Raw genomic sequence first — 12,665 nt, 5'->3', positions numbered from 1 at the left:
ATGCCGTAGGGTTTAATGAATGCCATATTCCTCACCGCCAAGAAACGTTTTGCTTTATCCACCAAGCTTTCAAGGTCGGGGCCCTTTGCGACAATGTCGAGAACGCCGTAGTTTGCAACGTTGTTGCCGTTCCGTGCATGATCGTCGATATCACTGGCTCGGATCTGGGCCATGTTCGCGTCCACGTAGCTGCAGAAACGACCAATTGGATAAGACGTTATGCAATGGTTAGAAACGGAGAATCTATACATTGGAAGATTTTGGCCACTCGGTCGAATTTTTGCTGGTCATGAGGTACCGAACACAGCGAATATCAAGTAAAAATGTTCAATACCTGCGCACAAGAAGACAAATGGAGTTAAACTTTTTCCGGTATCCATGGAAATAGATATTTTTTGTTATTCACATACTCCAATACTGATGAGCACCGAATGGTAGAAATATAGACAAGGTCAGAAACACGAAAATATGTTCTCACATCTTAACAAAATAACGAAGAAAAACTTTCCTTGAATGGCGCTTTCATGCGTGCGGGCAATGAAACAAAATCTATATCATATGTGATAATGTTTGACGTGCCCAATTTTGCCTCAATGTTTTTATTTGTTTTTAGTCTTGTTTCTAGCAAAAATCTTACCAGTATTTCTTTTACAGCGAAAATACTAGGAATCATTGTCTTGTACGTGTAGCGACGGCTGTGTTCGTCACCAAGATAGCCCCAATCAATCATTGCATACAAACTCCAGAAAAATGGCAAATGACAAACACACTCGCCTCCAAAATGGAAAAAAAAAGTCATTGCTCGTGGAAAGAAGTTCGCGGAGTATACCAGCTTGTGGCAAATGTGGCACGAGGCTACATTGAGTACAGTCCTTTTGTCTTTTCCTTAATATAGGTACATTTTTTGGAGGAAATTAGCCAATGGTAATTGGAGGTATCATCTCAAATGGCCAGATAAGCTACTCTAGTCGTTACCAGCTAACCGCCAAACTATGGCCCAATCCGCACATATCAGTCAGGGGGATGGCCAGTGACGGTGATGAATGATGATAAAATGGGACCTACCAGCTATACAACACCGCGGCTTGATCAGTTACGTTTCGCAATTTTAAAGCGCAATAGTTGGCTACTAATCGGCGCTTATATGCTTGTCTGTCTGGTCATGTCTCACAAGTAAACACCAAAATTGTTACGCGAACTCAAGAAGCTGCTGTTTTCCGGTGATTGGTGCGCCACCCTGTGGGTGTTTCCTGGTGACTGCGAGAAGAGCAGCCACGCATGGAGTTTCGTAGAATAATACTAGAGGGTAAATTGGCGCGAGTAACGCGAACACCGAGACGCCGGTCACTCTTCGATAGCAATTACGGGTAGCTCTGGAACCGCATTGCGTAAGATCGAAACAGACCTATGGCTGTGCAAATTGTGTTGGTTGACAAAAAACTCTTGTTCCCTGATTATTTGTTTGCAATGTACTTGTAAAACAAGAAAGCTAGTGACAAAAACTAGTCTTGTACGAAATTAAACGGCGTGTTTAAATAAATACAAGGCGCTGAGTCGAGGATATTGGCAAAGCAGGTTTGCCATTTGACGCAAACTTGTCTCCGTGCTTGCGGTTTTAAATATTAGGAAAATTTTTGTTTCGCACTCCTAAAAAAGAAACCGATTACGTTTGCAGAAGTTTCCTGAAATACGGACATTCATCAAGCTGCAATTCCATCAGCCACCGGGACTGCTGGTCTACGCAGTAGAAGCTGGCGTTCGCACGAAAGGAGTGCCTGTTCCAAGCAACCTTCGAAGCTTTCAAAATGCATTGAAATTCCAAATGAGCAGCGCCGCAACTGCTGATTTGGAAGCAACTACGCCGCATACAGCGCCGTCAATTGCGTTTCCGTGCTCACTGTACCGGCAAGAAATTGTAGCGCAACCGATTCGCAACCCTGGTCATAAAACATGGCGGCGTCATTGCACGTGCAGCATTCAGTTAAAGGAGAAAAGCATTTATCACGCTTCGTCGAGCATAGGAAAATACGTTCATGCGAGTCCAAAATAAAAATGAAAGTGGCTGCACGATTCCATTCATAATAACTTCCACAAGCCATCGAGTGCCGATCCGTATCCAAAACTACCCATCAGGCCAATTACCACGGGCGATCGCAGCACCAGATTCCTCTCTATTTGTTTCTGTATGAAACTGTATGCAGCCGACACCACAGGTGTTAGACACAGATTGTATTGGACTACGTATCGGGCGGCTTATTCGTTGTCCTGGACTCTCTTGAAAAGTTGTGAGTATGTTTTTATTCTGCATGTCAGCAGTACGCAGCTGCACCGTGCACTTAACCGTCACAAGAAAGGAAAGTAAGCGCATTCAAGGTTCGCAAATTCTGCACACAGACCATAGATGCAGTGTACAGTGAGTTGCTCTTGTCGAAATGACGGCCTGTGTGACCATGCATGGCCGATTTTGTTTGTGTAAGTCCATGCCTTAACCATACTTTGGCGCAGTGTCGTAGCCAGAAACATTTTAGAGGGGGGGGGTATATGCCACCTGGTAAAAATAAAAAAAAGGACAAGCTCCTGTTGCCAGGCAATGACTCAGTCGTTTCTCTGTTTTAACAAAGACAGTGCATTAGATGCATCGTTCTGTGTAATATCTACACAAACAAAGGACTGGTGATTACGATGAATATTTGGGTGCTGCTGTTTAGCTGTCACTGCAATATATGTTGAGGCAAAGAATTTAAGACGGAAATATCTGTATGGTTACAGAAATCTTGTATTTGCAATGGCCTACGCAGCACATGCATTAGTTGCCCCGCTCTTTGTTCAGCCAACACTCGGAGTTCTGGCGTCAGCGGTGCTGGGTGTCCGCTCTGGAGGCTCGTTTAGCTGCAGCGGCTGACGAAGCGCGCGACCCGTTGCCTCACTCGCAGTTCAGCACTCTCTTCTGATAGCTGCAATGCACTGAAGCAGCATTCACTCCGGGGTTCTCTCCAAGTCAGCTATGGTGAGCCCCTGCTTCAGCGGCGCGAAGTGCTTCTCGGTAAAGGACCGCGAACTGCATCTTAAGCGAACGCCTATCATCGTCACTTGCACGTCCCCTTCACGTTTTCGCCAAGCGTCGCGCAGTCGAGCGCCTCGCGTGGGCACAGCATATCGCCCCTTCTCCGCCCCCACACACACACTTTAGAAGAAAGGTTTCACAGCGCCATGGTGAGCCAACCTCCGCTCCCAATTTCCCGACATCCTCCTGCTTTGCTTTCTTTCACTCTTCAGTTTTGCCATCGTTCTCTCGGTAACGACGACGGCGATGCGGCTTATCCCATGGAGGGCCGCCAAAGGCTTGCGCACTAAAAAAAGACTATTCACCCACAGTAACGATTTATCAACAGATTGGCACTGTTCGTATCGTTTTTTTTTTATCGTAAGGCTTTTCGTTTTATTATATCTTTTTCGGAGTGTAAATAGGATGGGCGACAAAATTCTTCGAAAGAGGAGAGGAAGGTGCAACGCTGAGAAAATTGCGGGGGTGTTCTGACACTAAAGCACCCGCGTCCCCCCCCCCCCCCCCCCGCACCCCGCCTACGCCAATGCTTGGCCGTACCCACAAATTATCTTTGCGCTTAGCCCGTTCCTAACAGAGGTTGCTGCTCTAGAGGTTAACCGTTGACTTTTGCTGCTCTTGACGGCAGTTACTTTGAAGGCAACAGATTGTCGCTATGTATAATGGCATGTGGGTTAATATCGGCACATCTAAAAGCTGCAAGGGATCGCCCTTCGTCTTGAAAAACAAAGAAGTTTCGGTTGAGAATTACGACACATCAGGTACAGCACCCGGAGCCCCATAAGCACCTAATAGTCGAATAAGCCTCAAACACCAGAAGCTTGTTTGCTCGCGATGTTTCTGAATGAGCATCTTCTGCTTGCTTTGATTGTTATTGTGCGGTGCTCCATACGCAGCAGCATGCAGGTATCCCCAAAAACTCAGTGAGGGATAAACATCGATCATGCTGATGCTTATATTGTTAGCATGTTTCTTGCATGAATATCTTGTGCTCGCATTGGTTGTTAGTGCACTTAACCACCGCGCAATGACGCTCTAACGAATAGCTTCCGCAAATCACTAATTACAGCCAAGGTACACCGACCTGAAAGCTACGTGTAAAATAAATGCCTAAAAACTCCCACCTCCCCTAGCGGGAACCCCCGTGTAGATGCGACGCATAGGCGGAGCGGCGAAGGGACCGCGTTTTATAGCGCGCATAACGTTGAGGGGACTGCGTAGGCCGGTCCCAGTCGATGACGACGTTGGCGTACTTGTAAAGCGGCGTGGACACTGGGTGTTTGAGCCAAGCGTGAATGTTGCTTCGCCGGAGAACGGCACACCGGTTATATGCGCAGCGCGCCCGAAAGAGAGGAAACCGCGGAAGAGAGAGTACTGCACATGCGCGGCCCCAGCGCGTCTGCCGCGGCTATGACGCAACGTGCCGCGGCTATGACGCAACACAATCCAACACAATCCACTTTAATCCAATCCAATCCAATCCAAATCCAAGCCAAGCCAAGCCAATCCAATCCAATCCAATCCAATCTAATCCAATGCCCCTTGCCAGAGAGTGTTCGCTATTGGCGAGGAGAGGGGGTGAGCGGCGGAGAGCGCAGCTGGCGCGGCGAGGAGAATGGGGGAGGGGTGGACAACGCCGACGACAACGACGATGACGCCGGAGGGACAAGGCGAGTGAATCAGATGCTCTGCATCTAAAAAATCTGAGTGCAGCAGTGGACAGCTGAAACCACGGCAAAATATGGCCCCTAAGGCCCTGATTTGGACGCGAACAACGCACGGCAAGTTGCATTTGTGACCGGTTTTGTAGCGTGTGCAAACCTGGCGTACACTTAGTTATGGCTCACGTTGAGGGCACTCTCTAGGGCACTGTGCAGCTGTGAGGGGCTGACACGTCCAGGGAAAACGTAGTCATGCATCTTCAAATAAGACTAGCTGCACAAATCAGCCGCACGATACGCAGCCAAACGCCACTTGCGAAATGAAGCTAGGGTGGCGGATGCTGTTCCCGCAGTTGTTCCCGCAATAGCCGGCATGTTGGCGCACCGATCACCGGAAAACGACCGCGCCCTCATAGGGCTGCAAAAAGTTTCGTAAATACGTGTTGCCCAAATTTGGCACCATGACCGGATGCTCAGTGCACGTCATAAATCGCTATTTTGTTTTCGCGTGGGCAATCCTATGCACACTTTTTTTGGAAATATCTCATTCAAACCATCCGCAGGATATCTCAAAACTAGCACTAGTCCCCCTGCTTCTGTCCTCGACTTGTGACACTTTTTTACCATGTCGAAGGTGTTTCACCAACCAGCCCAAATTTCTGCGCTAAAAATCAAAGGTGGAAGTCCGTTGGACGTTCCTAGAATAACAAATTCCTTAGCACCGGAACATGCCTCGGGTGATCGTAGTACGTCCTCCAACTTTCTTTGAATGAACTTTCTTTTAATGGCACTGCTGCGTTCGGGACGGTACCCCGGAGAACCCCAGGTAACAACTGACAGAGTCTCTAATTTCACTCTTTGTAGAGCTATGTACGGGTGTTCCAGCCACGTTGTATGGGTAATAGTTGTGCGTGACGTTTGCCGCTTGGCAGTGCAACCACCCTAAGCATGGATTGGTTCCAATTTTCGTCATTGCTTTGCTCACCCTATTCGACGCTTGTGAATTACGGACGGACATTTTGCAGTAGACCTAACGTGTTCAAAATCACTGAAGCGTAAAAATCGCCAATAAAGGAGCCATGAAAAAAAAAAACGAGTTTGGTGCACGAATTGCGCGAGCTATGCTTGGTTTAGCTCCACAGAATTGCGGCTTTGGGGTATTTTCAGATGACAACAGTGTCTTACATGACCATATTTGTCGCAAAAGCACTCTCTTTGACAAAACGGTTATTTTCTCCCTGAACAAAATCAAGCCAGGTTCAAATATGGTCAAAAACAAACCGGAGGCAGAAAACGGCTCTCCAAGGTATGGTGGCCCCAATTCGGTTGACTAATAGTAAACAAGGCATTCCAATCGGCTGCAGAGTGTTCGGTTCCTGTGATGTCATTGCAGACCAAGAAAACACACGATCTTGCGGGAAACTCAGCACTTTCACGTAAATTGATAAAGTGATCAGTGGATAAAACATCGTTTCCACCCGGACAAGCGTTGGGGACACTATAAAACACGAAATCTTTTGAATAAAACAAACTTGCATTTTCTCATCGTGGCTCCTTTAAGTTCTCTTCTATGGTGGCTTCGCTGCTAAAATGGACCCACCAATCAAAAAGAGCAGTCAGCCCAGTAACAGACTGAAAATAACATCAGGATTTTTTAGTATGTCGAAATGATTAGCCTACTGCATTAGTATGAGTGGTGCGAGGGCAATGTCAATCAATGCGGTAAATTTTATGCAGACTCAACGAAACCCCGTTTCTTTCAAACAAAAAGCACATGCTCACAAACTCCGAATGCGTAAATCGGTCACCTGACATCGGTCATTTAACCACTGAGCGAACGGGCCACTTTCACTAAAAATACACGTTTCCGCAAAAAGGTATAGTTTTCGAGGACGCAACCGCCGATTTCGGGGTTGAGTTCGGCTGCAAATCAACTTCACGACCCCTCTGCGTGTGAAAACTGTGAATTTTTCGTAGAAAAAAAAATGAAATAAAACGGCTAGTACGCTCAACACATTTGCCGAGAATTGTGAAAGTAGTTTTTCTTTCAGATGACCGGAATACTACATCAAATTCCTACCCATCCTATAAGTCCTGATGAATTTGAGATCAGGGGAATGATAAGTCTCACTCCACTAGTTTACCTTGTGTATTTGATAGGATAATAAACTCTAGGCTTTGTAGTACAACAAAACCTCAAAGGAGGCTGCCTAGAAACTGGGTACGTAACTCCTAACAATCCGACAAAGACAGGGAGATTTCACCACAAAGAAACGTAAAAGCGCCCCCCCCCCCCCTTCCCCGCGAAATCACCAAGTGCCACATTCGTCAATAAATCGAGTTGGATAGCTGTGATAACAGAAAAATTAAAGCTACTCCCAAATAAAGCTGCTACCCAATGCAAATCAAATTTCCAGTATACCTAGCGCTCGCGAACCCCCTGCGTGGAACTGCGCCAGCGGAAGTCCTGTTCTTTTTGTGTTAGTTTTTCCTTCCACCCGTCCGGCGTTGCAAAGCCACTTTTTTTCGCTTAGTATCGTAAAAACCAACATAACGAGCGGTTCTAACTGAATTACCGCGGGTGCTGCCGGTGAATTTGTATATTTCGCCTCAAATGCACCTGCAGTTTTCTTCGGCGCTAAGCGACAAGCAGATGTATGGCAAGCCCCAGCAGTTGAAGAGTTTCGAACTCTTATGACTACATAAGCCGCTTGGATTTCGAAGCCTGTGGGTTTCGCCGCGACGACAGCGGCTACGGCGGAAAGCATCTACGTGGGTCCAGCAAGCAAGCTAGGACCACAAGGCCCGGCCTTAAAGATTCTCTGCACTTAATACGGACTGCCTGCTCTCGCATTGTCCTGCGCGGGCCATTTCCACCACTTCCGTGATTTCCATTGTCAGGATGGAGCGGTGGCGGCACAGAGTATTCGTCTGCGCATCTTGAAAGCGACTACAAATCAACTTGACACTAGGAGAATGGGTTAGCAGGCAGTCTGTGTTATTGTCACCGTTAGAGCTAGATGTCTTGGCGTAGGTGGCGTTTGACAAGTTTGCTTATTACAGGGAAGCGTTAGTGTTCTTACTGATGGCGTGTGTAATTTGAAAACGCGCTTAAGGAAAGCCAATTTCCTCTCACGATGATGATGTGTGATCGCGGGTGAGGAGAAATAAAGAAACGCTTCGCGTGGTCGAATCAAAACCTGTGTCCATCGCGTTATGAAGCCTGCATCTTTCCGATTGATCAATTTTGACATCGTCGAAGCTCAGTCGAAACTCAGACGACCACCAAATATTCCGCCACGACGAAGCCTCACTTCCAACCATCCTCGTTGTTATGCGGAGGGGTAAACGATTCCTTCTTTGTTTCGTAGTTTTCCTGTCTCTACCTTTCTTCCCTTCCTTTTATGTATCAAATGTGCATATCTAGATGCAGATTCACCAAGAAAAACTTCGTGAAAACCATGTCTCAACACGCCCTAACCATTCTCCTCTAAACATGCTCTCAACAACACCCTCGTTGTCTCCAAATGTAAATGAGATGAAGGCCAACTCACGTGATGTCGAAAGCCATTCCACCCTGAGTCGAAGAATAGGTTCGCATTCGTTTTTTGTATAGGTCCCAGCTCCAGTCGTCACTCACTCCGTGTACCGCAACACCTTGGTCTATGAAGAGCTTGTAGTAGAACAGGTAGTGGCAGAGCCCATCTTCTGGGTACGAAAACGCCTGGGTGGTGTAGGCTCCAATGGCACACACGAGCTCTTTGACTGTAACAAATACAAAAATTGTTCGGTATTTCTGACCATGTCCCACAGTTCGCATCATTAATAACATAATGAAAATGCGCAAGTTTCTTTTTTCTCACTTTGTCCCAATCTATGTTTAAATGGGAATATATTAAAAAGCTATCCCGGGTGAACATCATTCTTGAACGGAATCAAGACCGGATTGTTCTCCGCTGTGGCTATGGGGCGAAATAATCTCATCTAGCAATATTACACAAAAAGATGCTGCCTGTATAGCGTACGATCCTGTGTGCTCTTTAAATGCTGCAATACCACACCTATTACATTGGACATTACATGAACTCCTGGACATGCAGGAACATTTGGCAATGAAAGGGCCCGCTCGCTAGCTCGCCAATAAGAACCCGTACGCAAGACTTTTTATATTAAAGGTCTTTCCTAACGCCCCCGGATAGTCCTGTTCTACTTTTACTCAACCAGAGACCGTACCCCTCTTCACACTCCACTCGAAGCAGGCGACAGCAATCGCTAGTGAACCTAGCTTTAGACAAGCTGTTTTCTATCACTACTTAGGACTCGTATAGTAATTAGGAATCGTAGAGGAATAGAGTAGAGTCCCCTGTCTACAATCATTGCAGTCGTTTCCCGGGCGACCCTCACGTGCTCTGAGGCTGTCCTAAGTTCGGAAACACCATTTCTCACGCCGAAGCCGCACTTGCCGCAAACTGCTCAAACTGGCTGTCAAGTCTCGAACGATTACCCTGTTGTACCGGTTCACGCGTTGCTCACATGCGGCGGGCTACACTATAGGAGACAAAACATGTACTGTAATTTCCGACCCTTCCCGCTGCGCAGGCTCAGGGGCTAATGCGTTGCGCGTCGGAGCACAAGGTCCCGGGTTCGATTCCCGGCCCCGGCGGCCGTTTATCTGATCAAGGCAAAAAACAAAAATGCCCGTGTGTGCAAGATTTCGGCGGGCGTTAAAGATCCCCAGGAGGTCAAAATTATTCCGGAGAGTTCCACTATGGCGTGCCTCATCACCTGTGTTGCGTCGGTGCGTTAAACCCTACGATCAACCAAATCAACTATAATTTCCAATAACATTATCGCTGAGATAAAGTTCATTCTCTCCCCTTCTCCCTTAAAAAAACACTGTAACTTTTGAAAAGCCACACTAACTGTTTTATTTTCTGGCTACTAAAATTCGTTAAGGGGGCACCCAGGTACGCTCTTTCAACTGATATTTCTTTTTCAACTCACTGAGAATTTGCGCAAAAAGGACCTGAGAAAACGCCTTCACCTTAAGGCAAATGTTTTTTGGTAACTAAAGTTTGGGTTTGGGCTAGTTGGTTCATATTTAAACTGGGAAACAGCGTTTTAAACGAGGACAGCGAAGAAGAAGACACAGACACAAAAAAAAAAGTTCCTGAGTTTTTGCATCCGCCCCATTCCATAGGGTCGATTTCCCGTGCAAGCCGGGTGAACTTCCCAAGCGTTGTAGTCCCACACAAGGGCCGAGCGCCAGGCCGGGGAGTCGCTTGTACCTATTTTACCGGTAGGTGCCCAGCGCCACCAAGAAACACGAATTCACATGGTGCCTTCCACAGCCACGATGGACGCTCAACTCGCAACCGCCTGTGGCAGGACATGCCGCCAGACTCTTTCACCCCCGGCAATGGCGCAACGCGGCATGATGGCCGAGGGCCCCGCCAGATGGACAAGATGTAGATGGTAGATGTGGGGCGTATTTCTAGTGTCTGTGTCTTGTTCTTCGCTGTCCTCGTTTAAAGTGCTGTTTCCCAGTTTAAATTTTTTCGTAACCCTCTAGAAATGACACCATTAAAGCAAAGCAGCCTATGAATGATGTACATCTTTTGGCAAGCCGATAGCATGTAGTTTAGCATTCTGGAAGCTTTGAAGTGTCAGAGAAGATCTTAGAGGTAGCCCTCCCTCAATCCTTATGTGGGCATTTTGGACGTGTTCTGGAATCCCACGCAAGGGCAGCTCGGTTTTTCGGCGTGTGTTTCTTTTAGTTCAGTTGGCCGTACATTTGGGCACGTCTAAGCTGCAGAGTAAGAAGAGGCAGACGGAAAGCTATGACTCCACCCCAACTCCCCCTTGGCCACAAGGAGGAGAGCACTGCACTACGGGAATGAGCCCATTGGATTAGTTTGCCGGTGGCACCATGCGACACCTTACAGCGGCGATAGAGCGGTATTTCCAAAGCTTTGGAGGACGGTAGCGCCATAAGAGAAACCATAAAATGACAGTCATTGGGGATACATGTCTTCCTTGCGATTTCCCATCACTGGAAAACACAAAAAAGCGAAGACTGCGTCATAGACAAGGACACATGCTGCCGAGATAAAAGTGTTTCGGCAGTGTACGGCTGAGAAAAAGTCGACGTGGTTCTCGTGCCTGATCTTGCCTCGCGTTTCCTTCGTAATATCCCGTCTTCCATAAAAAGCTATAAGTTCCAGCGCATCATTCCAGTTTCCCAAACAACACAGTAACATTTGTAATACCTGATATTGCAAGGACGTGCACATAACAGCTTCCAAATCTCCCCGAATCATCACATCAGAACAAAGCGGAGCAATATCTGCGCGCTTTTCATCATCGTCATAATTAACAGCAACGTACTCACGTCCAGTGCAGGGCGAAGGCTTCTTCCACTGACTTCGAACAACTCCTGTCCTGCACTGCTCGACTCCATTGTTGGCCCCCGAATTTCCCTATTTCATATCTCCATGGTGTTTTTTCCTTCCACTTCTTTGAGACCCATCTCTTGGTGTACCCTCTTTTACCCTAATTCTGCACCGGTTTTCGGTTAGTCTCACAACATGGGCAGCCCAAGCGCATTCCGTTTTCTTTACTTGAACATATCATCCATTCGAGCCTGTTCGCTCTTCCAGTAAGCTCGTTTCCGGTCTTTAAGTCTGACTCCTATGGTTATTCCCTCCATGGCCCGTTGAGCCGTCCTATGTAGACTTTCCGTTTGTTTCGTAAGGCGCACAGTTACACCGACGTATTCCCTGGTCGCATATTTTTCTTTTGAGTGATAGAGAACGCTTAATTTTCATTATTTAGGACTATTTGCCGAGTGGTCCTCAGCTCATACCAATTCTGCGCCGGATTTCTCTCTCGCGGTTGGGGTGAGCACAAACAATTGAGCCGAGGTAATATTTTTTCACGCATTATAGCATTTCGTTTCATTAGCTGAATAGGGCGTTTGGGCACGCCTATTCCTCATTACAGTAAATTTCTTCATATTTATTTTGCCAGTGCTTTCTCATTGTAGTTCCTGAAGCATTTATTGCAGGTTTTATGCAGTCGCACGCTTGGCGCTTTCCTCCCTTGACTTGTTTCTAGACCGATTGCCCCTAAAGATAACTCGAAAACATTCTTGCAACGATGACTGCCACCGAGAGCGCCAATTCTGACTTCAAATGTGTGAACACTTGCAGAAATGAAAGCGTTCTAAATCAGAACTTGTAGCCATACCTATGGCGAGGGTATACGCTGTAGTTAGGGCAAGCAGGAAAGAACGGGCAAACATCGAAGAGTCTTTTGCGTTTGTATTCCCTACAACTCCTGCGACCCTAAGCAAAGTCCACCAGATACACTCACCACTCACATGTATACAGCAGGAGGAAGTGGGTGTATTATCGCCGTTTAAATGTAACTTGAAATCGAGATTGCTACAGGAATAGACATGACATTGTAATGCGGAATTCAGCTGGTCCCCTCAAGAAAAACTTGCTTCTATCGCGTGAACTGTGCGGATATTGTGGTGTCCAGTGCTTGTAAGACTGTGCTACTGTCATTTATTTCTAGAGCTTACCGCGACAATATTACCACACCTGTTAGTGATTAGAAATATAGGCTTACTAGGTGTTCTTGTTGTGGTGGTCGTTGAGGTGCTCGTCGTTGAGGTGCTCGTCGTTGGAGTCGGAACCACGACTGCGGAATGAAAATTCATCATCATCTTTTGAAAAATGCAGAATGAAGCCCTCTCTTAACTGCACTGCTACTTTGCACCCCAGAATCATTCTTCGCCTGGTATTTTCATGTCACTAGTCTTTAGGGCTACCGGTTTACTCCTATTTCTTGCCCCGTTTTTCGTTAGCGATGTTCTTACTTGGACGGTCCGCCAGTGTGTGCTCCTTGCAGTATATTCCCACTAAAGCCTAGTT

The 12,665-nt window shown here is 46.9% G+C and overlaps 1 protein-coding gene across 1 annotated transcript in view; it reads right to left on the bottom strand.

Moving 5' to 3' along the window:
* The window catches only part of LOC144148571 (uncharacterized), a 47,340-nt gene that overhangs the window by 15,894 nt on the left and 18,781 nt on the right, over positions 1-12,665 (bottom strand). Inside the window, exons 6-8 of the mRNA XM_077680086.1 lie at positions 12,361-12,432; positions 8,280-8,490; positions 36-189 (exon numbers count right to left, since the gene is read on the bottom strand). Coding sequence (XP_077536212.1) covers positions 36-189; positions 8,280-8,326 — 201 coding nt within the window. The 5' untranslated portion in view covers positions 8,327-8,490; positions 12,361-12,432. The remainder of the gene's footprint in view (positions 1-35; positions 190-8,279; positions 8,491-12,360; positions 12,433-12,665) is intronic.

This window comes from Haemaphysalis longicornis, unplaced genomic scaffold (assembly GCF_048455015.1).
Source record: "Haemaphysalis longicornis isolate Haplotype H1 unplaced genomic scaffold, Haemaphysalis longicornis Haplotype H1 scaffold_8, whole genome shotgun sequence".
Lineage (NCBI taxonomy): Eukaryota > Metazoa > Arthropoda > Arachnida > Ixodida > Ixodidae > Haemaphysalis > Haemaphysalis longicornis.
Note: the sequence above shows the minus strand (reverse complement) of the source record. Positions and strands in the feature narration are given on the sequence as shown.